The 27,749-nt window shown below is 41.8% G+C and overlaps 1 protein-coding gene across 1 annotated transcript in view; it reads right to left on the reverse strand.

The window, feature by feature from the left end:
• POLR3B (RNA polymerase III subunit B) overlaps positions 1 to 27,749 on the reverse strand; it is a 144,588-nt gene that overhangs the window by 9,700 nt on the left and 107,139 nt on the right. The window contains exons 24-26 of the mRNA XM_069763464.1: positions 8,866 to 8,969; positions 2,140 to 2,306; positions 1,632 to 1,745 (exon numbers count right to left, since the gene is read on the reverse strand). Coding sequence (XP_069619565.1) covers positions 1,632 to 1,745; positions 2,140 to 2,306; positions 8,866 to 8,969 — 385 coding nt within the window. The remainder of the gene's footprint in view (positions 1 to 1,631; positions 1,746 to 2,139; positions 2,307 to 8,865; positions 8,970 to 27,749) is intronic.

Raw genomic sequence — 27,749 nt, forward strand, 5'->3', positions numbered from 1 at the left:
GTTACCGCTGCTATTAACCCTGTGTCTCCCCAACTATTTACTATTGATGCTGCCTATGCAGCATCAATAGTAAAAATATGTCATGTTAAAAATAATAAAAAAAATAACAAAAAACCTGCTATACTCACCATCCGCCGCCTTTCTCCCTCCTCGCCACGCTCCCGGGACCGCTCCATTGCAAGCGGCAGCTTCCAGTCCCAGGGCTGGTGTGCGACAAGGACCTGCCGTGACGTCACGGTCATGTGACCGCGACGTCATCATAGGTCCTGCTCACACCAGCCCTGGGACTGGAAGCTGACGCAATGGAGCGATCCCGGGAGCGTGGCGAGGAGCGGGAAAGGCGGCGGATGGTGAGTATAGCAGGACTTCAACGGGCCATCAGAAGGTGAGTATATGTTTTTTTTTTTTTTTTTAAGTCTCTATACTACGTGGCTCTGTGCTGTATACTCCGTCGCTGTGCAATATACTACGTGGCTGGGCAATATACTACGTGCCTGGGCAATATACTACATAGCTGTGCTATATACTATGTGGCTGGCCAATATACTACGTGGCTGGGCAATATACTACGTGGTTGGGCAGTATACTACGTGGACATGCATATTCTAGAATACCCGATGTGTTAGAATCGGGCCACCATTTAGTATATACACTGTATTTTCTGGCGTATAAGACTACTTTTTAACCCCTGAAAATCTTCTCAAAAGTCGGGTGTCGTCTTATAGGGCAGGTGCGGAGTAATCTGCGGTCGCCGCATATTGTGGGGGGAGCGACCCCAATGACGAGGTGAGGGGGCACCTCACTGGGAAGGTGCAAGTGAAGCAGAGGCAGAGAAGGAGACAATAGGATACAAGGGCGAGCCAGATGAGTGAAAGAGGAGTGTTTTTCTAGGCACAGCACCGCTCTCTCTTTTTTGCATAACCCTGGCATCCCAGACGCTGACAGTTTGCCTCACTTACACCTTCCTGGTGAGGCGCTCCCTCACCTCGTCATCGGGACCACTCCCCCCCATTATATACGTCGACCGCAAATTGTTCCGCACCCACCCTATAAAACGACACCCAGCATATAAGACAACCCCCGACTTTTGAGAAGATTTTATATTTTAACTGGAAAAGTTGGGGGTCGTCTTATGCGCCGGAAAATACGATATATATATATATATATATATATATATATATATATATACGGTATATATATATATCCCACTGTAACTGAGGCATCTATAGGAGACCCAGTTACAGGGAAAAAAAATTCCCCCCGAAGTTCCAAATGTCACTGACAGAGCTGATCTGAGTCTGTAAGGACCCAGGAGCTCTGCTACACCAGCGTACACCTAGCGAACCTGTTATCACCAAGTCGTAAACTAAGTAACGTTCATTGAGTGCTCTGTACCTGGTAAAATAGAAGACAGAAGTGGTTGTAGACCGCTTCTGTCTTCTCACCCGGGTGCACAGCTGTGTCCAGCAGCCAGACACCTAACCTGCTCCTTGCTAGATTGCAGGATCTTTAACCCTGTGATAATAATCGAAAATATTGTGGGTTTTAGCCCAGGGCCAAGCACTTGGTCAGTACGAGGTTACCTATGTGTCTGCTGGACCAGGGTCCTGCGAATCGCTTTGGTACCTTACCTTGTGAGAACAGCTCTGGGTCCTCTTGCTCGGGCATGCATCTTATCCAACACCATGTGCTTCAGCTTCTGGTAGTACACAGGGCCAAAATAAATATAAGCCTCCAGAGGTTCTCTTTAAAAGGAGTAGAGATACATACATAGTCTTCATTACAATGTAAAATATACAACATTTTGAAGCCTCTTTAAAAATATTGTTAAATTCCTCTGCTGTTCCTCCAGAAATGTATGGCAACTGGGTGTTGCTATTTGCATTGACCAATCTCAGACTGTCAATAGGGTGTTTGTCTACACAATCAGTGCTGATCGGTTCAGAGAGTGTTAGGAATATTTGTGTCTGTCAAATTATTCACTAATTTCCAGGAGGAACAACAGAGGAACAGCACAAATAATAAATTTATCACAACAAGAATCAATGGAGAAGAGAACAATGATATACATCAGAATTTCGCAAAGCTAAACAAAACCTTGTCAAGTCTCTGGCATCTTTAAGAAAGCCAAGTTCTTACCCAGTTATCCCAGATGTTACATAATCCTTTCCCAAGTAATTATAACCGTATCGAATGAGGTCTTCACACACATCCTTTACTTTGCTGCCCCCAAAGGCTGTTCCATAGTGAAATCTTCCATCGAGGACCCCGGCCTTTCCAGCTAAGAGTTCAATCAGTTTCCCGACCTGCGTAGAGACATGTTTTAGGAAATTCTGGGTAATAAAAATGTCAAATAATTGGAATTAAAAACATCTTTCAGCTTCAGGTCCACAGCTCCTAGGCTGAGCCATGTGTATCCATGCTTACACCACGCTCTCTACCCTACAGAGTAGAACAAGTTGGCAAATGCGAAAAAAATAACAGAAGGGTAGTGTCAGACTACACACGGGGTTTGTTTGTAGTCTGGTGCCATGGATACACATAGGATTCTATATCAGAAGTATACACAAAACGATAGAAGATATTTAACCAAGACCAATTACAAAGTTTCTTCGTTTTTTAATCTAGATTCAAGCGAGCAATAAAAAGAGATATAACCTCTACATATCACTTTAAAAAAAAAAAAGATGTAAAAAGTCAGGGGGACAGTTGACAGATGCAGTTTAGTAGATGCACCAATTATTTTTTCTATTTTTTTTTTTTAAATCATTTTATAGACGTCTTAATGATCGCACTAAATGACATTTATTCAGTTTGATGGTTATCTCCAAATAATTGCGATCCAGAGACCACCGCAATCTTATACACCGTGACAAATAACATTGCTCGGGATTACCGCTCATACTTCTTACAAGGGTTTGATGTCACTCCCTGATCACAAAGTCTCCAAAGTCAACAGCCGGGGGGCGGTTTATTAGTTTCACGTTAACAGGATTCTGCACTTTTGCACTGACTGCCCCCAATAAGCAGCCTCATGGGCTTGAAGACTACCCACCGCCTGTCAGACTCCTAAAATTTGGGACCTTAAAGGGGTTGTCCCATCTGTTACATTTATGGTACAGGCATGTCATAAACATCCGATAGATGCTTGGCCCTGACAGTCAAAGTTAAAAGACAAAATGCAGTCACCAATTGGCGGAGCTTACTGAGGACACAACAACGGAACTTAATAATAAAGTTTTTAGATATTTTTTTTCTGAAATCAAGGGAAAATACTAAATAAAATAGGAAACAAGTAGTTTTCTTTTTTTTAAAAATTCACAAAAGAACAATAAAAATTTTAAATTGCATTCCCCGTCCTTTAGAAATTATATCTATTTGAGAACCATAACCATTTTTAATTACATTTGTCTTTATCGCATTTTATTCCGCTTTTTTTTGGTGGTATGATGAAATAGCATAGTTTTTTTTTGTCTCATTTATTTATTTTTTTTAATGGTATTCACTAGTGGGACAGTCTTATAGGTCAGTTTGTTCCGGACATGGTGATACCAAATACGTGGAGGGATTTTTCTTCATAAAAATACTTACCGTATTTATGGGTACAATATATTTAGTTTTGTTTTATTTTGTGACTTTAAAAAAAAATTACCTTCAGTAGTTTACAAATTCTTCAGTAACCAATGCCATCAGTATGTTTTGCAACAATAATGCTGCGAAGGTCTTGAGACATCTCACTGGTTTAACTCATCATAAGCAGTTTCTTGTGTAGACCTTGGTAATGAGACACCTTTATAGACCATCAGTTGAACCAGCTAATATTTTTCAGGATTGCTTTCTAATTACTGATAGATTACAGCTGGTGTCATGACTTTCCATGGCTTTTTGCACCTCTCTTTCTTCCCTGTCTCATTATTACATATAACTTAATTTATGGACATCTACGGTTTGATTTATTTGCCCGTGCGGACTGGATGGGTTGTTTCTGACATCTGATGAGAATTTCATGTCAATAGCACCTTTGGAAATAGATTTACTTAGAAAATTGGTGACGTGTTCAATACTTATTTCACCCACTGTATGTTTCATGCACTATTGATTTTTACATTTAATTTACAAACATGAAGTCTTAAAAGACTGTTGCGGGGCATTTTAATTTATTAAAGTATTTTTTTTTACATTTCACCAGAAGGTAAGGAATCAGTTGTGACTAGCCTGTTCACCTCAGTGTTTACCAGGGGCGGACTGGGCCGGGTGGCAGGAATGCATATGCCCCCCGGGCCGGTGCCTGAGCAGCTGGACAGGGCCGCTGGAGGACCGGCAGCGATTTCCGCCAGCCGGCCCTTTAAATCTTGTAAAGGCAGGTCGGAGGTCCTGTGTGTGCGCGCGCGCATTGCCGGCGGCTGAGAAGCGCCGCGGCGGCCGTGCTAGTGCACGAGCACGGCCGCGTTCCTAGGTCCTGCGCGCGCTCGTCTGCTGCCTGTGCCAGCTGAGCGCAGGCACACAGCCAGGAGATCAGACCACGAAAGATTTGAAATGTCCCGCGCGCGCGCATAGGGCGCCTCCAGGCTCCACCTGACTGTGTGTGCGTCTGACGCTGGCCGGCCTGCACCAGCGTCAGAGAAAACTGGCTGCTCACCACTGCCTGTCTGCCTGGGATTCTCTTCATCGTCGACGCTGGCCAGGACCCGTCCCACCTCAGCCCTTCATCCTCCCGACCTCACCAGGGACCTGGGTTAGTCGTCCCAACTCCTAAGATGAATTTTTTTTATGTATATACAGCAGTTGCACCTATATAATGTGTATAGACTGCTATATATGCATTATATAGGTGATACTGCTGTGTATAATCACTATACTACCTATATAATGTATGTATAGCAATCTATATCTTATATAGGTGACAGCTACTGATGCATATATATACCTTATATAGGTGACACTGTGGGGTGTGTTTATGTATATATATATGTACATGTATACACAACAGCAGTATCATCTATATAACATATATACATCAGTAGCAGTATTGCCTATATAACATATAGACTGCTATACGTAAATTATATAGGTGGTATAGTGATTATAAACAGCAGTTGCACCTATATAATGTGTATAGACTGCTATATATACATTATATAGGTGATACTGCTGTATATAATCGCTATACCACCTATGTAATGTACGTATAGCAGTCTATATGTTATATAGGTGACACTGCTACTGATGCGTATATACCTTATATAGGTGACACTGTGGGGTGTGTGTATATATCACACCACTGTATACACAGCAGTATCACCTATATAACGTATATACACATCAGTAGCAGTATTGCCCACATATATAAGATACAGATTGCTATATATACATTATATAGGTGATACTGGCTGCTACTGCTGTATATAATCGCAATATCACCTATATAATGTATATACAGCAGTCTATATATAGGCAATACTGCTACTGATGTGTATAGTTGTAGTATCACCTATATATTGTATGTGATAATGTGACTGCTGTACATACATTATATAGGTGAAACATATATATATATATATATATATAATCAGTTTCACCTATATAATGTATGTATGTACAGCAGTCACAGTATCACATACAATATATAGGTGATACTACAACTATACACATCAGTCGCAGTATCAACTATATATTGTATATACAGTAGTTTCAATGTGATATATATTCAGCAGTCGCGGTGTCTCTTATGTGATGTATGCATCATAATATAGTATAATGCTGTCTTAAATATGTATATATATATATATATATATATATATATATTATATATATATATATACAGTATATAATTGTCTAAGGGTCACTTCCGTCTGTCCTTCTTTCTTTCTGTCACGGTTATTCATTCGCTGATTGGTCTCGCCAGCTGCCTGTCATAGCTGCCGCGACCAATCAGCGACGGCCACAGTCCGGAAGAAAATGGCCGCTCCTTACTCCCCGCAGTCAGTGCTTGGCGTCCGCATACTCCCCTCCGGTCAGCGCTCACACAGGGTTAATGGCAGCATTGACTGCGGTGTAACGCACTCGGTTACCGCCGCTATTAACCCTGTGTGACCACATTTTTACTATTCATGCTGCCTATGCAGCATGAATAGTAAAAATATCTAATGTTAAAAATAATAAAAAAATAAAAAATAGTTACATACTCACCCTCCGGTGGCCCCCCCGGATCAGGAACCGGCCTTTTCCGCTCCGCGCGACGTCCCGGTGACCGCTGCATGCATTGCGGTCTCGCGAGATGATGACGTACGTTCTCGCGAGACCGCAATGCAATCTTCAGACCGGACTGCACGCCAAGCATCGGGGAACGGACGCTTCGATCCGGAGGCTCCAGGAGGTGAGTATGTAACTATTTTTTATTTTAATTCTTTTTTTTTTTAACAGGGATATGGTGCATACTACGTGACTGGCCAATATACTACGTGATTGTGCTGTATACTACGTGACTGGTCAATATACTACGTGATTGTGCTGTATACTACGTAACTGGGCATACTGCCCAGCCACGTAGTATATTGCCCAGCCATGTAGTATATTGCCCATTCACGTAGTATAAAGCACAGAGCCACGTAGTATATTGGCCAGTCACGTAGTATACAGCACAGAGCCACGTAGTATATTGGCCAGTCACGTAGTATATTGCCCAGCCACGTAGTATACTGCCCAGTTACGTGGCTGGGCAGTATACTACGTGGCTCTGTGCTGTATACAACGTGGCTCTGTGCTGTATACTACGTGGCTCTGTGCTGTATACTACGTGGCTCTGTGCTGTATACTACGTGGCTCTGTGCGTAGCTGGGCAATATACTACGTAAACTACGTGGCTGGGCAATATGCTACGTGGCTAAAGAGCACCATGTAAATGGACCTGTGGTCGATCATGCGCACTTCGGCGCCATTCACATGTAGCTCTTCAAATAACGCCTTTAAGAGGAGTGTTGAAGGGCAGGACAAAGTATAGCAAAATTCACTTTTCGGGGGTGGGGAGTGTTTGAGTATGTGGACTGGTGGGGTTTTTTGTGGCAGGGCTGCTTTTTTGTCCCTGTCCAGCCGTGTGTGTGTGTGTGTGTGATTATACAGTGGGATTGTGCGTGTGTGCACTATATATACAGTGGGGCTGTGCGTGTGTCAATTATACATTGGGACTGTGCGTGTGTGTTTTATATATATATATATATATATATCTCGCATGTTTGCCGTCACAGGACAACCTGTTCCCGGCGCAGGCACCGGAGAATCCTCACAGAGCATAGTGCGCACGATATGAGGATTCACACATAGTGACTGTAGACATGTAGCTTAAAGGGAACCTGTCACCCCGAAATTCGCGGGTGAGGTAAGCCCACCGGCATCAGGGGCTTATCTACAGCATTCTATAATGCTGTAGATAAGCCCCCGATGTTACCTGAAAAAGGAGAAAAAGACGTTAGATTATACTCACCCAGGGGCGGTCCCGCTGCTGGTCAGGTCGGATGGGCGTCTCCGGTCCGCTGCGGCACCTCCTATCTTCTTTCCAAGACGTCCTCTTCTGATCTTCAGCCACGGCTCCGGCGCAGGCGTACTTTGCTCTGCCCTGTTGAGGGCAGACAAAGTACTGCAGTGCACAGGCGCCGGAAAGGTCAGAGGCCCGGCGCCTGCGCACTGCAGTACTTTGTCTGCCCTCAACAGGGCAGAGCAAAGTACGCCTGCGCCGGAGCCGTGGCTGAAGATCAGAAGAGGACGTCATGGAAAGAAGATGGGAGGCGCCGCAGCGGACCGGAGACGCCCATCCGACCTGACCAGCAGCGGGACCGCCCCTGGGTGAGTATAATATAACGTCTTTTTCTCCTTTTTCAGGTAACATCGGGGGCTTATCTACAGCATTACAGAATGCTGTAGATAAGCCCCTGATGCCGGTGGGCTTACCTCACCCGCGATTTTCGGGGTGACAGGTTCCCTTTAAGATCCGACAACCCCTTTAAGGATGGGCCGCTACTCATGGGCCACTGCTGTGTACTTGCCCCCCAGGCTAAAATTTGCCAGTCAGCCCCTGGTGTTTACTGTGTGGACCAGAAGTCTATGAGCCTAAGAACGAGGCTTTCAAACACTTACATTAGGAGCTAAAGTAACGGTTTGTCACTGATTTTCGACTAGCCAAACCTGCGGTCACAAAATGGCAGAGAAAGACTAGAGCGGTGCAGGAAAGAATAGAAGGCTGCGACCAGTATTTTGCTACACACCAGGAATATACATTACTGACACCCATGTTGTGGTGAAATTTAAAAAAACGCTGGAATGGAACTTTCATACATCCTGTTCATTGCCAATTTCCCCTGTAACTGGGGCTGGTATAGAACCAATACATGGAAAATTCAGCCACCTGCCTATCTTTTATAATCCAGCAGCTCCTGTTCTTTTCCTATACTCAGCAATCACATGATAACTGGGTCCGGAGAAGGAAGCACTGTCAGTGTTTACTAATCTGCATACACAAGCACTGGTTCAGCACTGAACGCATAGTAATAAACATTGTTTGCCTTCTCTTTGGAAAGTTGTATCAAACAAGCTCACTGCCCCCGCGACTTCATAATATCTTGCAAACTACTTACTCTGCATTGAAATTTTAGAATGTCAGTGCAGAATAAAGTATGGACTGTCAGGACATTTCTATATGGGCAGTCCACAAGTAGTTTATAAAAAAATAAATAAAATAAAAATCACACTTACCTGAAGAAACAGGGACATCATTCACAAGTACACAAGGTTCTACAAACTAAATTACTGTACCATTGTACAAAACTTAAATGGAGAAAAATCCTTAAGAAAAATCAATATGGTAACACTTACCGTCATACGAGATGGGAAGCCATGAGGATTCATGATAATATCAGGGCAGATCCCAGTTTCGCAAAATGGCATATCCTCCTGCTGAACTATTAAACCACATACACCTGCAGAAGAAAAAAAAAAACATGAAAAGTGAATATTTGGAATGTGCTTTATATTTATTAATTAAATATGCAGATTTTCTACTTTTTAAAGGGTTACCTCATCTTAAAAAAAATGGGTAAAATTGCAAAGTGCGTCTAAAAATAAACAACTTTTACCTCTTATTAAAATTCATCTCCGTTCTCAAGAGCGGAGAAAGATATTAAATGTATAGTTTATCTGTCCTTGCCTACTGGCCACCTCACTGCCTTAAGGGGTTGTCTCAAAACTGTTGTTCAAAACTGAAAAGACAGTGTGAAAAAAGTGTAACTGTACATCAATTACAAACTGGTGTACTGTTTTGAAAATGCATTTACATCTGTAATACTGCCCCCCTGCTGTTTCTCAGGTGACCGGAGTGTAGGTCTACCCTCAGTGGTGGTTATGTGTATAGGATAATTTTCTCTGCAAGTTTAGGGAGAACAACTGGAGTTTATAGATTAGCCAAAATTTGCGAATGCGCTCAGGCGAAATTCTGTTGCGTCTTGGTTGCAAGGGACAAGCTGCTCCCCCACCCACGGGAAGAGAAGAGACCAAATTGCAGAAGAGTAAAGAGACTAAAAGGGGTGAAAAATACCCCGGAGAGTGGCATTTTCTGCACTTAAATGGTTAAAGTAACGAAATGCATTACTCAAGATTTTTATTATATTTCTATAATAATTTGGGGAATAACCCTTTTAAAATATTTTGAAAGCGTAATATAGTATAGATATTTTACAAACCATGACTAGTAGCTAAAAAAAGCAAACACAGATCTAATATCTTAATTAGTGAAAAGCTGTACAACAAAAAACTAAAAAAAAATAAGAAAATGTTAATTTTTTTCTTCCATTATAAAGTAGGCCTAAGGAATGCTCTGGGGTAGACCTGGGCAACATGTAGCCCTTGGACCACATCCAATCCTTTGAACGTTCCTATCCGGCCTTCAGACCAAGGGTCAAAATGCGAGAAACACTGGCGCACCGCCCATATGTTGAGGTAGCCACAGTACCCCCACCCGGTGTCTGATCCTCAGTATTCAGATTCTATTGGGTAAAGTCCTAAATGAGGGACCAGCCTACTCCCCTATTCAGCTTGTGCAATGGATTTAACTCAACCGGCGCGGTGCCGTCACTAGATCAAGCCTGTTGCGCACACCCTCAGTTTGCACATAGGACAGACCAGAGCAGAGGTGGGGAACCTGGGGGGAGAGACGTAGTATTTGTTTTTTTTGTGGTCAATGATTTGTGTTGGGGGATAGCTGAGGACAACATACTGTGTGGGGGCCATTATACTGTTTGGGAAGCTGTGGGAGCCATCATACTGTTTGGGGAGCAATAGGGGTCATGATACTATGTGGAGGGGAGGCTATGGGGCCCATCATATTGTGTGTAGGAGAGTCCGCGGGAGCCATCAAACTATGCATGTGTTGTGGGGCCATCAGACTGTGTGGGGGTGGCTGTTGATCAAGGTATAAGGCCTGAATAATTATAGAAGTATGACCTTTTTTTATAAACTTTATAAAAAGCGTTAAATTATGGTAAGCTGAGGGAGGGCCTGGGTGATACATCACAGATTATGGGCACTAAATTCTGTGATGGGACATTGATCAAGGGAACTAGTATGACTGTCGTATGTGGAGTCGGGAAGGAATTTTTCCCCTAATATAGGGCGATTAGCATTGGCCTCATGGAGTGTTTGCCTTCCTCAGGACCAACATGTTGGGGTATATAGGGTGAACTTGATGGACTTGTGTCTTGTTTCAACTTTAAAACTATGGTCATCAAACTTAGAAGGTGTTGCCCACTACTTGGACAACCCCTGCTCAATCAGTAGGTTTCCCCCAAGTAAAATAATAGCAACTATAATCATCTCCGATGCCGGCGCCATTCCAGCGGTGTTGGCACTGACTTCCTCTGGGTGCCTGTCATGTTTGAAGGAGGGGAAAGTGAAACGGACACTTATTGGCTGCAGGGATCACGTGACAATGTCACGGGAGCCTCGGGAGAGCCAATACCAACACCACTGGAGCCGCGACTTAACTAGAGGGGAGTAACGCTAGTATTTTACATACTGATTAAGAAGGGGTTGTCCGAGTAGTGGACAACCCCTTAAAGGGAACAGATGGATGCAGCCATCATATTGGCCATTTTACATATTTAAGTGCACAGATTTTTATTTTTTAGATACTTTTGAGTATATTTCCAAGTTGCACCGAAACCTCTGCCCTAAAAAACTACTTCATCCGTCTTAATAATACGATGCAAGAGTTTAATAAACATGGCAAACGTGTAAAATTTTGGACCCTTCTACACTTCAAGTGAACAACCATCCTATACATATATAAATATATATATTTTTTTAAACATTTTATTTTCTGGTTTTTTTTTTTTTTTTAGAATTTATTAAAAAAGAAAATTCTACAGTATTTAGACACATCGAAGAATGCTAAATATAGGGGAAGAAAACTCCAAAAGATAGATATTAGTGATGAGTGAGCATGCTCATGGGCTAAGAGAGTGTCTTCGGGGTGCTTGAAAAATAGTGGCTGTTCGACAGCCGCAACACATGCAGCCGCGGGGACTCGAGCATATTTTTCGAGCACCCTGAAGACACTCGAGCATATTTTTCGAGCACCCCGAAGACACTCGAGCATATTTTTCGAGCACCCCGAAGACACTTGGTTAGCACCCGAGCATGCCAAGATAAGACCTTATCCCATCATGCTCGCTCTTCACTAATAGATATCCATGTTACTGACATAGGAATCTTGGTGGAACTCACACAAACAACCCTCGTGATCACGGTTGCATCCTAATTGCCCAAATTTAATCCTCAAGATACAACTAAAAAAAAAAAAAAAAATATCTAAAAATTAAACTATGGCCCGATATCGAAGAAAAAAACAAGCATATCCACAAAAAAAGGGTGAAAATTGAAGTTTCTATCAAGCCCTACTTCACGATGCTAACCAAGCCCTAAGCTCGAGGTAACATGGAATACGCCAAACCCCCGAGAGCCCCTTTTATGTGCCAGAGCGGTTCCCATAGCAGACAGTCGCTGTGTTGTTTGTTTTGTGTGAAAGTGAGTGATAAAAGAACCATGAAATCGACACAGAAAAGCAAAACAGCAGAAAGAAGTGGGGACTCTCCATCATAGCGGCTCCTACCCTCTGCTGACTCGCCCAACAATGGGAGCGACACATCCATCCGCGGATCTAACACAGCTGTGCATTTCATTAGATCAAGAGGCCGAGTGACACAAGTAAATAATTAACTTATTCTGCTCTGCTGACTGTGCCGCCAACACCAGTCATAGCTGACAGATTTTAATACAGGAGAACACAAAAGGGCCGTAATGAGCTTAGAATAAGTTATAGTTTGAAAGTAATGAACACTTAGAGGGCGAATATTAAAATTAAGAGCGGTTAAAGCATGCCGGTACGGGCGGCCATCAAACAGAAAAGCTCAGTGAATCTCCAAAATGTTAGGTTATGGGTTTAGGTTTTTTAAATTGCAAAAATATTAACAGACATTTGTCCATAAAAATTAGTGTATATATACACACAAACATACACATGTATAATATATAGTGCAGTGAATGATTTCGAACATATAAAAAAAATACAGTAGAAAGAAAGAAGTGTATGTATATATCATAATAAAAAATAATTTTAAGGGTGTGTATACATAATTTATAATATATTAATTTTACATAAAAATGTGTATCTTCGCCCATCCCCTGCAGACTGAGCCCTCGCGGGCAGGGTCCTCCCTCCTTCTGTACCTGTGTGCCTTGTTTTTTGCTCATGTTTAATGTATTTGTCTATATTTGCGCTATAAAAATGTATAATAATAATAAATATAAAATAAAAAAATACATATATATTTGCGTATTTGTCTATATATGGCGCTATAAAAATATATAATAATAAATAAAAAAAAAAATATATATATATATATATATATACACACTGTATTGCAAAGCAATATACACAATTTTATAAAAAAAAGATTTTTATATAAAATTAGATATCTATTACAGCATATGTAACCGTAGTAATTTATTGTAATATATTTTATTGTACACGTATTTATACACACACAGACTTGTACTAAATGAAATATAGGTGAATTATTTATCATGGTACAATATATTAATTTTTTTTTTTAAATAGTGTGTGTAAATATATATACATACACACTTAAAAATAAATAAATAATATATATATATATTTATATACTATATTTCCACTTTGCATTGGCAGCATTGCTGCGTAAAGACCCATTTGTGTTACAAACAGATTTTCTGCAACGCATAGAGGAGTTTTTTTTGTTTTTTTTTAAATCTAATTAACTTAGCTGTTACCGTATTACATTGCGTTAATTCTGCATGGAAATCTGGGTGGAAAAATCGACATCAAGTCTGCAAAATGTGCGTGTTCCGCTGTTTTCGATTTGCAACGGGGGCCGTGACCGTAAGCCGTGAACAATATCGAGCAGGCTCGATATTTTTTTCACGGCCGTAAATACGGCCCTCACGGCCATACGGCGTACCGATGAAATTGTTGCGGCCCGTTTTTGCGGCCCCATAGAAATCTATTGGGGGGGGTCGCAAAAACGGGCCGCAAAAATACGGCAAGTGTAAAAGCCGCCTAAATCTGTGTATTACATCCTATATATTAATTTTACTTTTATTTAAATTAGTTTGAATGCAATAAAATAACACATTGTGTTTCTTCGAAATACACCAAAAATTAACCATGGATAATTGTTTTGCTTTTTTCCTCCATTATTTGCTATCAATATTGATTTATAAATTGTAAAATAATAATTATAATGTATATTTCTTTCTAATTATAGGGTATTAATAGAAAAGAATATATTATTATTCACCAAGAAATGTCATGAATCTGACAAAAAAGTTAAAGAGACAAAATGTAGTGTAGAATAAAAGTAGATAAAAAATAAATAATAAAAAGATAAATAAAAAAAATATAAATAAAAAAAACAACAAAAAAAAACACACAAACACACTTTTTGCTTCTTAGTTAAACAGGAAAGTGAAATGATCTACTTAAAACTTGTGAAGACGACAATACATTTGCAGCGCGGTGTTCCCAGAAGCCCCTGAAAGGATCGGACTAATACATTTGCATAGTGGTGAGCGCACAAAAGAGCTGATTAATTGAAAACCTCACAATGCTCCTGCCCTGTTATAAAGCAACCGCAGGAACTTGACAAAACACACATACTGCACAAATAAAAAAAAAAAAAAATGGTTTGCTTAGTGGAGAACTGTAATTTTATTCTGTGCCATAAACGGGGAGGGAGAGAAAGTCAGCGGCGCCCCCTGAACAATGTGCCGGGGGGTCGGGGGGTCACCCATTGAGTCTGAGGAGGAAGGACAGGGGGGGATCTAAATATTTGCTTATCTCCAAATGAGCATTTAATACGGAATTCATAGATGGAGCTGGGGACACGGACTAAGACCCTAGAGGATGAAAAGGAGCCTCGTTGGCGGCTACTACTTGCCAATTAGTTGGTCATTTTACATGGGCATGTACTTACAGGAGGGACGGCTTCTTTCTGAGAGAACTCGACCCGACACTGTGCGCTTTCATCGCTATTGTGCAAGAGGCAGACACTTGTCCGAGGGAAGAACACCAGCGCCATTGTTTATCCCCCCCCCATGTATTTCCTCACAAACTACTTTTAAATCATCGTTTTATTGTGATCACAAAATGAGCTGGCAACATGAAGCACTTAAGCTGGGGCAAAACTACAAATCCCAGCATGCCCTGACAGCCGCAGGTTGCTCACTCCTGCATTATAATGATCAGCAGCTGGTTAGATACAATAATCGTGATCAACCTGCGCCTCTACAGCTGTTACTCACCCCTACATTATAATAGCCAGCATAGACTCAACAAAGTAGGGGTGAGCAACCTGCGCCTCTACAGCTGTTACTCACCCCTGCATTATAATAGCCAGCATAGACTCAACAAAGTAGGGGTGAACAACCTGCGCCTCTACAGCTGTTACTCACCCCTGCATTATAATAGCTAGCATAGACTCAACAAAGTAGGGGTGAGCAACCTGCGCCTCTACAGCTGTTACTCACCCCTGCATTATAATAGCCAGCATAGACTCAACAAAGTAGGGGTGAGCAACCTGCGCCTCTACAGCTGTTACTCACCCCTGCATTATAATAGCTAGCATAGACTCAACAAAGTAGGGGTGAGCAACCTGCGCCTCTACAGCTGTTACTCACCCCTGCATTATAATAGGCAGCATAGACTCAACAAAGTAGGGGTGAGCAACCTGTGCCTCTACAGCTTTTACTCACCCCTGCATTATAATAGCTAGCATAGACTCAACAAAGTAGGGGTGAGCAACCTGCGCCTCTACAGCTGTTACTCACCTCTACATTATAATAGGCAGCATAGACTCTACAAAGTAGGGGTGAGCAACCTGTGCCTCTACAGCTTTTACTCACCCCTGCATTATAATAGCTAGCATAGACTCAACAAAGTAGGAGTGAGCAACCTGTGCCTCTACAGCTTTTACTCACCCCTGCATTATAATAACCAGCATAGACACTCAATGTACGGGTAAGCAACCTGTTCCACTACAGCTGTTGTAAAACTACCATAGTTTCTCATCAGCTTAAAGAGGACCAATCACTTTCTTAAAAAAAAAAAAAAAATTGAGTCATATACTTTGTAAAAATCCCTGATCTCCCCCGATTCTGCTGCTTTTTCCATTTTGCGCTCCACTGCATAGATATTCACGTTTCTTCTACAGTGCACTATGTGAAATCTCAGCTTTCAGTCCAACTGAGAGTTTCTTCAAAGTCTTCTCTGGGAATATGTGCTTTTACCTCCCCCCAGATGCTGCCAATCACGGCTCGGCAGCTGATCTAGCAGTCTATTAGTAGTGATGAGCGAATATACTCGTTACTCGAAATTTCCCGGGCACACTCGGGGGTCCTCCGAGTATTTTTTTTTAGTGCTCGGAGATTTCGTTTTTATCGCCGCAGCTGAATGATTTACAGCTTTTAGCAAGCATGAGTACATGTGGGGGTTGCCTGGTTGCTAGGGAATCCCTACATGTCATTAAGCTGGCTAGTAGCTGTAAATCATCCAGCTGCGGCGAAAAAAAACAACAATCTCCGAGCACTAAAAAATACTCGGAGGACACCTGAGCGTGCCTGGGAAATCTCGAGTAACGAGTATATTCGCTCATCACTATCTATTAGTCCTATACGCTGCTGACCTGTGATTAGGAGAGTCTGAGAAAGTGCATGCCCCCAGAGAAGACTCTGAAGAAACACCCAGTTGGACTGAAAGCTGAGATTTCACATAGTGCTCTCCAGAAGAAACAAATGTGAATATCTCTGCAATGTACAGACCAAAACAGAAAAAAAGCTACAGAATGAGGGAAGCTCAGGGATTTACACAAGGCAGTTAGCTCATTTTTTGCTCAAGTGACAGATCCTCTTTAAATTCCACTCCTATATTATAGCTAGCCAGCTGCTGATCAATATAATGGCGAGGAGAGCAACTTATGACTGTCAGGTTCACAACAATTGTAGTGCCGCAGGTTGCTCACTCCCGCAAGATTGTATCTAACCATCTGCTGATGGCTATAACACGGGGTTGAGCAACCTGCGGTAGTAGCGCTGTTGTAGAGCAACAGATGGCTCACCCCTGCATTATAGTGACCAGTGGGGAGTTTTGCACAATGTAGCATTGCTGGGACTTTAAGTCCAAGGACAGATAAGGCATTTGTATTTTCGCACTCCAAGCAGGTTCTATTTGTTAAGATGTCCAAACATATTAAATGAAGGACAGCTGAACAAGGCTATTTGACGGGACAAGACCACCAAATGTTGGTCCCGATTTAGAGGAAATAAGGAGAAGATAGATGTTCGAAGGAGCATGTCTCACTTCACTTTCAGACTGGAAAGCATGTATGATTGCAGTGTATATATGACCATTCACAATTTTATTTGTCATTGTTGATTGCTTACTAAACGAAAAATTAACATTAAAAAAAAAAATCTACCATTTTGCTTCTGCACAGTATCTGCAAGTTCTTAATCTAGCTGAAAGACCTGCAAAAATGTTACAAATCCGTGAAAAGATCCTGGTCCTGGTTCCGACTGCTCCTCCCTTTTCTCAGTGTTAGAGATAACAAGAGGGAAAGGAAGGGAAGTCTACAGAGATCGCCATAGAATGGAGAGGGGGGTAAAGTATCTTAAGAAGGCCAAAAAGGAAACAGGCTATAGAGAAGAAGGTAAGAACATGAAGATGGAATTGCAGGATAGAAGCTGTGATGATAAATGAGATGCAGTGTCCATATCCAGCCTATATTACTGGGAAAGACACTCCTAGAGGAGAAAGGTTAGAAACTGCATGTCAGAGGTCCGAAAATGAATCAAGAAACAAAGACTGGACACTGAACCTTAGAACAAGTGTGTTAAAGGGTATCCATCTGTCAGCAGCATCAACCCTACTAGGATGTCTAGATTGCATGTCGGTCATAGGAAGCTGAATAAAATGATACCTTGATAACTGCGATCTGAAGTCTTATTTCAGAAAAATACTCATTTTTTTTTCTTACTATGTAAATTAGCTGTTAGGATCTATGTACGGCCCATAGATCTCATCTGAGAATCTGATCCCAGAAATTATTTTAAATGAGAGGGGGCGTTACCAGTGTGAGACATGTAACGACTGACAGTCTGCTCTCCGGATCTACATGTCTCATACTGGTAATGCCCCCCTTTCATTTACGATAATCTCTGTAGTCAGATTCTCTGGGAGATCTATGTCCGGCCCATAGATCTTAAACGATCATTTACATATTAAGAAAAATATTGATTTCTTGGAAATAAGACATCGGATTGCTGATATCGAGGTATCATTTTATTCAACTTCCTGTGACCCGCATGTCCATATAGACGGTTCGGAGGGTTGAATCTATTGACCGATTCCCTTTTACTAAAATAAGTAAAAATCTATTTTTCAATGTCAAAATTTGCCCATCGTCTGTAACTCCTTCACCACACAAGGCCACCAGGGAATCTAAAACTAACCTCTCAGTAAAGTAGTCACTGGGGATTTTGGCAATAACCACTTTCCTGTCATAGGCCACCATCACGCTTATAGACCACTAGGGAAGTTGGGATTTACATATTTGGCACTCTAGACCTTAAGGATATTAGATAATAAATTTGCATGAAATCACTCTTTTTTCTTTTTTTTTTTAAAGTCATTATCATTGGGTGAACCAGTTACACATAAAATGTCCAGGTTAAAAAAAGAAGGAACAGGCAGTATGTAAGTAATACCACTTATCCAACTGTGGTACAGAACTGCAGCTTAATAAAATCATCCACTAGTTAGATCCTGATGGCCTATCTGTTGGATAAGTTATCAATGTCCGATCCGCGGGGGTTGGACACCTGACATCCCCACCAATCAGACACTTGCAGTTTGGAACAGCACAGCGCCGTATGGTTTTGTGGCCACTCTCCGGTACTACAGCTCAGCTGCTATTTAAATAATGCATCATTTTTACTTCTACACATTTTTTATTGGTAAAAAAAAAAAAAAAAAACACAGGACAAAACTCTGCTGTAACACTGATGCAAACGGTTGAATTTTTAAACAAGCATATAGTTTTTTGTTTGTTTTTTTTTAACATTTAGTGGCATGTAAAAGTTTGGGCACACCTGGTCAAAATTACTGTTGTGAACAGTAAACAGGTTGAAGATGAAATGATTTCTAAAAGGCCTAAAGTTATCGATGACACATTTCCTTTGTATTATAGACAAAATATAGGTATATATTTTACCTTTTACATGTTAAAAATTACAAAAACGTAACTGGGCCAATGTAAAAGTTTGGACACCCTGCATAGTTAGTACCTAATAGTGCCCACTATTGAAAGTATCACAACTTGCAAACACTTTTTGCACCCAGACAAGAGTCTTTTAATTCTTGTTTGAGGGATTTTCATCCATTCTTCTTTGGAAACTTTTTTCCAGTTCTGTGAGATTCCTGGGTCGTCTTGCATGCACTGCTATTTTGACGTCTTGCCACAGAGGTTCAGATCAGGGGACTGTGAGGGCCACTGTAAAAGCTTCAGCTTGTGCCTTTTGAGGATGGCCATTCTGGATTTTGACGTGCGTTTATCCATTTGTAGAATCCATCCTCTTTTCACCTTCAGCTTTCCTACAGATGGTTTTATGTTTCACCAAGAGTTTGTTGAAATTTCATTGAATCCATTCTTCCCTCTACCCGTGAAATGTTCCCCGTGCCATTGGCTGCAACACAACCACAAAGCATGATTGATCCACCCCCCTGCTTAATGGTTGGCGAGATGTTTTTTCTTCCTGAAGTTCTGTGCCCTTTTTCTCCACACTTACCTTTGCTCATTGTGGCCAAAGAGTTCTATTTTAATCCATGAAGAGGTAGAAAAGAAGTGCACTTACCCGTATATAGTAGTCACAATATTTATTCGGACATATTACAAAGCGTGCAGGGAGGGATGTGAAAAAAAGCGGACAACGGCCGTTTCGTGCCTCAGCACTTCAACGGGTCCAAAACCATCTATTTTAACCCCATCGGTCGACAGGACTTGTTTCCAAAATGCATCAGACTTTTTTTTAGATGTTCTCTTGCATACTTCTGATGCTGAATTTGATGGTGAGGATGCAGGAGAGGTTTTCTTCTGATGACTCTTCCATGAAAGCCATATTTGTGCAGGTGTCTCTGAACAGTAGAACCATGTACCGCAACTCCAGAGTCTGCTAAATTTTTATAAAAGTCTTTTGCAGTCAAGCGGGGGTTCCATTTTTGCCTATCAATCTCTAGCAATCCTACGAGCAGCTCTCACTGAAATGTTGCTCGATCTTCCAGACCTTATCTTGACCTCCACTGTTCCTGTTAACTGCAATTTCTTAATTACATTTCGAACTGAGGAAAGAGCAACTTGAAAACACTTTGTTATCTTCTAATATTCTTCTCCTGCTTTGTGGGCCTCCACCATTTTCAGAGTGCTAGGCAGCTACTTAGAAGAACCCATGGCTGCCGTTTTTTGGCACAAGGTTAGAGGAGGCTGGGTTTTTGTAAAGTTGGCACATTTTCATCACCTGGTCTTTCCCAATGATGATAGCGAACAAGTCATAACTAACAGGCTAATTAAGGTCTGAAACCTTGGTCAAAGATATCTGAACACACACATTTTTAGGTGTGCCCAAACTTTTACATAGGCCCATTTTCCTTTTTGTAATTTCTAAAATGTAAACTATGACATACACATATGTTTGTTTGTTTATTTATTTTTCCTATAAAACAAGAGAAATGTGTCATCTTTAACTTTAGGCCTTTTAGAGATCATTTCATCTTCTACTTGACCACAATAACAGTAATTTTGATCAGGGGTGCCCAAACTTTTACATGCCACTGAATGTTGCCTCAAATTTTTTTTTAAAGCATTAATTTAAAAAGAACAAAAAAAAAAATGATATAAAAAAATAACAGATGAAAAAAAAGAGGCAAAAGGATGATCTACATCCTGAAAAAGAAAAAAATTGAGACAATTTGACACTTGATAAATAAAGCTTATGGGTGCTGTCCACCTTTTGAGACTATTTTATTTTTTCTTACGTAGGTCCATGTGTTTGAGGGGAAAAGAAAACCACAACCAAAAAACGTTCTACACAGTTTGGCTTTTGTTTTACTGCACATTTAACTTTGTTGTGGTCAAAAAGAGAATAGAGTTCTAAACTCCTCTGTCTGACCATTAGAAGGAGCTCACTGATAGATTCTCAGTTAACTCATTCTTAAGCCACAAAGGAAAGTGCAACACGGAGGTTACAGAAGGCAAGAAGTGCAAAATTTTAAATAAAACTGGATTGCATAAAAAAAAAAAAAAAAAAGTGCTCAAAAGTTTACCAAACTTTTTTTTTATTTTTTTAAAGGGGACGTGCATTAAAATCCTTTGAACGCAACACCAGCAATACTATATTTGCATTGCCGTTCTATGTTGGATTTGTAAAACGGATCGTTACAAATCCAATCTGCGTCGTGAATACGATTTAATACAAAGCAGGAGAAATAGAAGGAGAATTAAAACACAATGGAGCACAAAGTATCAGCTTTAAGCAGGCGAGGCTTACAACAAAGTATTACTGCAAAAAGAAAAGGGATAAAGGGGGGCGCTGATGCCTTCAAATCACCATCTCCACGGTCCTACAAAAAGGAGAAGTCTTCGCACTTGGAAAAACCGACAAGGAATCTGTTTCTTCAACATTAAAGATTTTTTTATCCTCAAAATTTAGTTAGAAGCTTGGAGAAACAGAAAAAAAAAAAATAAGAAAGGGCTGGTTCTTTGATGTAAAGAAATCAATATATGACCGGTTTTTAAGAGCATTTCTTAGTCTGTCATGTGAAAACGGATTAGCACCTCCAACAAAAAGGGTTTGCAGATCAGAGGACTAAAGCAGTGATGCCGGGGAGTATTAGATGGGTTGGGGGCGAGGTGAGAGCGCAGGGACCGCGGAAAGAAAAGTTTTCCAAAAAGTGTTGCTTTTTTTTTAATGGTAGCGGTTGCCCATCATCCCCTTTACCATGTAGTAATATTGGTTAGAAGGTGATAGATAAATAATAGATAGATAGATAATAGCGCTGCGGAATATGTTAGCGCTATATAAAAATAAAGATTATTATTATTATAATAGATAGATAATAGAGAGATAAATATATTTTCACAGACACATGCAGTCATCTATTTATTATCTATCCATCATTTAAAGATGTTTGGAACTATTTCTATTTTATTTTTTTTACTATGCGACAAATTACTAACAGGCAGATAGTTGCTTATCTACCTGCTTGTTGTGCCTGGTAGTGATTGGTTTCTGCTGATGTCACATCAACAGAGCAGCAGCTTTTCTTCTGTTCTGCTCTGTTGACAGGGCGTGACTGCGGACGTCATGCTGATTGACAACCGGCTCCCTACTGCCTAACTGCGGGGAGCCGGCTGTCAACCAGCATGACGTCGGTAGTCAAGTCCAGACAGAGCAGCACGGAAGAGGGAAAAGCTGCTCTGTTGACGTGGAGCAGCTGAACTGTTGGCAGGAGAAGTCGGTGACTGCTATGTGCCGGGTAGAATAAGAAGGTAGTTTTTAACTACTTACCGGTTTTGTTGTTGTTGTTTTTTACTATGGGCCTAAAAACTAAAATCTTGGATAAACCCTTTAACACAGTATGCTCATTGCCTATAAGAGTAGAAGGTTGGGGTGCAGAGTTTTCTATATTTATTATGATTATTATTTTTTTATATATATTATGATACAGATTTAGCTTGACTCAAAAGAAAATCTATTTCTAAAGGTGCTATTGACAAGATGTTGCTAATAACCCTTCCAATCCACGCAGGCAACAAACTCACATCATAGAGTTACGTAATAAGTTACGTAATAATGAGAAATGACACAGGGATAAGTATTGAAGACATGAAAAGAGAGGTGTGAAAAGCTATGGAAAGTCATGACACCAGCTGAAATCTATCAGTAACTCGATTACATGCTATTTAGATTAACCCCTTCCCGACCTTTGACGCCACGTAGGCGTCATGAAAGTCGGTGCCAATCCGACCCATGACGCCTATGCGGCGTCATGGAAAGATCGCGTCCCTGCAGACCGGGTGAAAGGGTTAACTCCCATTTCACCCGATCTGCAGGGACAGGGGGAGTGGTAGTTTAGCCCAGGGGGGGTGGCTTCACCCCCTCGTGGCTACGATCGCTCTGATTGGCTGTTGAAAGTGAAACTGCCAATCAGAGCGATTTGTAATATTTCACCCATTATAACGGGTGAAATATTACAATCCAGCCATGGCCGATGCTGAAATATCATCGGCCATGGCTGGAAATACTAGTGTGCCCCCACCCCACCCCTCCGATCGCCCACCCACCCCCCCGATCTGGCCGGTACACTGCTCCGGCTCCCCTCCATCCAGTGCTCCGCTCCCCCCCGTGCTCGTGTCCGCTCCCCCCGTGCTCCAATCACCCCCCCGTGCTCCAATCACCCCCCCTGCACTCCGATCCACCCCCCCCGTGCTCCGATCCACCCCCCCGTGCTCCATTCCAGCCCCCCCGTGCTCCGTTCCACGCCCCCCGCACTCCGTTCCACCCCTCCCGCGCTCCGATTCACCCCCCCGTGCTCCGATCCCCCCCCCCCCCGTGGTCCCCCCCCACCCTATCATACTTACCGATCCAGCCGTGGTCCCGTCCGTCTTCTCCCGGGTGCCGCCATCTTCCAAAATGGCGGGCGCATGCGCACTGCGCCCGCCGAATCTGCCGGCCGGCAGATTCGTTCCAAAGTGCATTTTGATCACTGAGATATAATCTATCTCAGTGATCAAAATAAAAAAAATAATAAATGACCCCCCCCCCCTTTGTCACCCCCATAGGTAGGGACAATAAAAAAATAAAGAAATTTTTTTTTTTCCACTAATGTTAGAATAGGGTTAGGGTTAGGGGTAGGGTTAGGGTTAGGGGTAGGGTTAGGGGTAGGGTTAGGGTTAGGGCTAGGGTTAGGGTTAGGAATGTGCACACGTATTCTGGTCCTCTGCGGATTTTTCCGCTGCGGATTTGATAAATCCGCAGTGCTAAACCGCTGCGGATTTATGGCGGATTTACCGCGTTTTTTTTCTGCGCATTTCACTGCGGTTTTACAATTGCGATTTTCTATTTGAGCAGTTGTAAAACCGCCGCGGAATCCGCAGAAAGAAGTGACATGCTGCGGAATGTAAACCGCTGCGTTTCCGTGCAGTTTTTCCGCAGCATGTGTACAGCGATTTTTGTTTCCCATAGGTTTACATTGAACTGTACACTCATGGGAAACTGCTGCGGATCCGCAGCGTTTTCCGCAGCGTGTGCACATACCTTTAGAATTAGGCTATGTGCACACGGTGCTGATTTGGCTGCGGATTCGCAGCAGTGTTCCATCAGGTTTACAGTACCATGTAAACATATGAAAAACCAAATCCGCTGTGCCCATGGTGCGGAAAATACCGCGCGGGAACGCTGCGTTGTATTTTCCGCAGCTTGTCAATTCTTTGTGCGGATTCCGCAGCGTTTTACACCTGTTCCTCAATAGGAATCCGCAGGTGAAATCCGCACAAAAAACACTGGAAATCCGCGGAAAATCCGCAGGTAAAACACAGTGCCTTTTACCCGCAGATTTTTCAAAAATGGTGCGGAAATATCTCACACGAATCCGCAACGTGGGCACATAGCCTTAGGGTTAGGGTTGGAATTAGGGTTGTGGTTAGGGTTAGGGGTGTGTTGGGGTTAGTGTTGTGGTTAGGGGTGTGTTGGGGTTAGGGTTGTGATTAGGACTATGGCTACAGTTGGGATTAGGGTTAGGGGTGTGTTGGGGTTAGTGTTGGAGGTAGAATTGAGGGGTTACCACTGTTTAGGCACATCAGGGGGCTCCAAACGCAACATGGCGCCACCATTGATTCCAGCCAATCTCGTATTCAAAAAGTCAAATGGTGCTCCCTCACTTCCGAGCCCTGACGTGTGCCCAAACAGTGGTTTACCCCCACATATGGGGTACCAGCATACTCAGGACAAACTGCGCAACAATTACTGGGGTCCAATTTCTCCTGTTACCCTTGTGAATCTAAAAAAATGCTTGTTAAAACATAATTTTTGAGGAAAGAAAAATGATTTTTTATTTTCACGGCTCTGCGTTGTAAACGTCTGTGAAGCACTTGGGGGTTCAAAGTGCTCACCACATATCTAGATAAGTTCCTTGGGGGGTCTAGTTTCTAAAATGGGGTCACTTGTGGGGGGTTTCTACTGTTTAGGCACACCAGGGGCTCTGCAAACGCAACGTGACACCCGCAGACCATTCCATCAAAGTCTGCATTTCAAAAGTCACTACTTCCCTTCTGAGCCCCGACGTGTGCCCAAACAGTGGTTTACCCCCACATATGGGGTATCAGCGTACTCAGGAGAAACTGGACAACAACTTTAGGGGTCAAATTTCTCCTGTAACCCTTGGGAAAATAAAAAATTCTGGGCTAAATAATTATTTTTGAGGAAAGAAAACGTATTTATTATTTTCACGGCTCTGCATTATAAACTTCTATGAAGCACTTGGGGGTTCAAAGTGCTCACCACACATCTAGATAAGTTCCTTTCAGGGTCTAGTTTCCAAAATGGGGTCACTTGTGGGGGGTTTCTACTGTTTAGGCACATCAGGGGCTCTGCAAACGCAACTTGACGCCCGCAGAGCATTCCATCAAAGTCTGCATTTCAAAACGTCACTACTTCAATTCCAAGCCCCGGCATGTGCCCAAACAGTAGTTTACCCCCACATATGGGGTATCACCGTACTCAGGAGAAACTGGACAACAAATATTGGGGTCAAATTTCTCCTGTTACCCTTGGGAAAATAAAAAATTGCAGGCTAAAAGATCATTTTTGAGAAAATAATTTTTTTTTTTATTTTCATGGCTCTGCGTTATAAACTTCTGTGAAGCACTTGGGGGTTCAAAGTCCTCACCACACATCTAGATTAGTTCCTTTGGGGGTCTAGTTTCTAAAATGGTGTCATTTCTGGGGGATCTCCAATGTTTAGGCACACAGGGGCTCTCCAAACGTGACATGGTGTCCGCTAATGATTGGAGCTAATTTTCCATTTAAAAAGCCAAATGGCGTGCCATCCCTTCCGAGCCCTGCCGTGCGCCCAAACAGTGGTTTACCCCCACATATGGGGTATCAGCGTACTCAGGACAAACTGGACAACAATATTTGGGGTCCAATTTCTCCTATTATCCTTGGCAAAATAGGAAATTCCAGGCTAAAAATCATTTTTGAGGAAAGAAAAATTTTTTATTTTCATGGCTCTGCGTTATAAACTTCTGTGAAGCACCTGGGGGTTTAAAGTGCTCAATATCCATCTAGATAAGTTCCTTGGGGGGTCTAGTTTCCAAAATGGGGTCACTTGTGCGGGAGCTCCAATGTTTAGGCACACAGGGGCTCTCCAAACGCGACATGGTGTCCGCTAACGATGGAAATAATTTTTCATTCAAAAAGTCAAATGGCGCTCCTTCCCTTCCGAGCCTTACCATGTGCCCAAACAGTGGTTTACCTCCACATGTGAGGTATTGGTGTACTCAGGAGAAATTGCCCAACACATTTTAGGATCCATTTTATCCTGTTGCCCATGTGAAAATGAAAAAATTGAGGCTAAAAGAATTTTTTTGTGAAAAAAAAGTACTTTTTCATTTTTACGGATCAATTTGTGAAGCACCTGGGGGTTCAAAGTGCTCACTATGCATCTAGATAAGTTCCTTGGGGCGTCTAGTTTCCAAAATGGGGTCACTTGTGGGGGAGCTCCAATTTTTAGGCACACGGGGGCTCTCCAAACGTGACATGGTGTCCGCTAAAGAGTGGAGCCAATTTTTGATTCAAAAAGTCAAATGGCGCTCCTTCCCTTCCAAGCCCTGCCGTGCGCCAAAACAGTGGTTTACCCCCACATATGAGGTATCAGCGTACTCAGGACAAATTGGACAACAACTTTCGTGGTTCAGTTTCTCCTTTTACCATTGGGAAAATAAAAAAATTGTTGCTAAAAGATAATTTTTGTGACTAAAAAGTTAAATGTTCATTTTTTCCTTCCATGTTGCTTCTGCTGCTGTGAAGCACCTGAAGGGTTAATAAACTTCTTGAATGTGGTTTTGAGTACCTTGAGGGGTGCAGTTTTTAGAATGGTGTCACTTTTGGGTATTTTCAGCCATATAGACCCCTCAAACTGACTTCAAATGTGAGGTGGTCCCTAAAAAAAATGGTTTTGTAAATTTCGTTGTAAAAATGACAAATCGCTGGTCGAATTTTAACCCTTATAACTTCCTAACAAAAAAAAATTTTGTTTCCAAAATTGTGCTGATGTAAAGTAAACATGTGGGAAATGTTATTTATTAACTATTTTGTGTCACATATCTCTCTGGTTTAACAGAATAAAAATTCAAAATGTGAAAATTGCGAAATTTTCAAAATTTTCGCCAAATTTCCGTGTTTATCACAAATAAATGCAGAATTTATTGACCTAAATTTACCACTAACATGAAGCCCAATATGTCACGAAAAAACAATCTCAGAACCGCTAGGATCCGTTGAAGCGTTCCTGAGTTATTACCTCATAAAGGGACACTGGTCAGAATTGCAAAAAACGGCAAGGTCTTTAAGGTCAAAATAGGCTGGGTCTTGAAGGGGTTAACATGCCACTTTGTGAAAAATATCAGCTGGTTCAACTACTTGTAGTGGTCCATAAAAAGTTATTTACCAAGGTGCCACACAAGAAACATCTCATGATGGGTAAAACCAGTGAGCTTTCTCAGGACCTTTGCAACCTTATTATTGAAAAAAAAAAAACAATGACATTGGTTACAGAAGATTTTTGAAACTACTGAAAGTTCCAGTGAGCACTGTTGGGGCCATAATCCGGAAGTGGAAAGAACATCATTACTCCATACAGTTGCATGTGAAAATGTGGGCACCCATGGTCAAAATTACTGTTAGAGTGAACAGTTAAGCAAGTTGAAGATGAAATTATCTCTAAGAGGCCTAAAGTTAAAGATGACGCAGATTCCTTTGTATTTTGGGCTAAAAAAATATAGTCTTTTTTTACATTTTAAAAATTAGAAAAAGGACAGATGCAAATGTTTGGGCACCTT

Source organism: Ranitomeya imitator, chromosome 4, assembly GCF_032444005.1.
Source record: "Ranitomeya imitator isolate aRanImi1 chromosome 4, aRanImi1.pri, whole genome shotgun sequence".
NCBI lineage: Eukaryota > Metazoa > Chordata > Amphibia > Anura > Dendrobatidae > Ranitomeya > Ranitomeya imitator.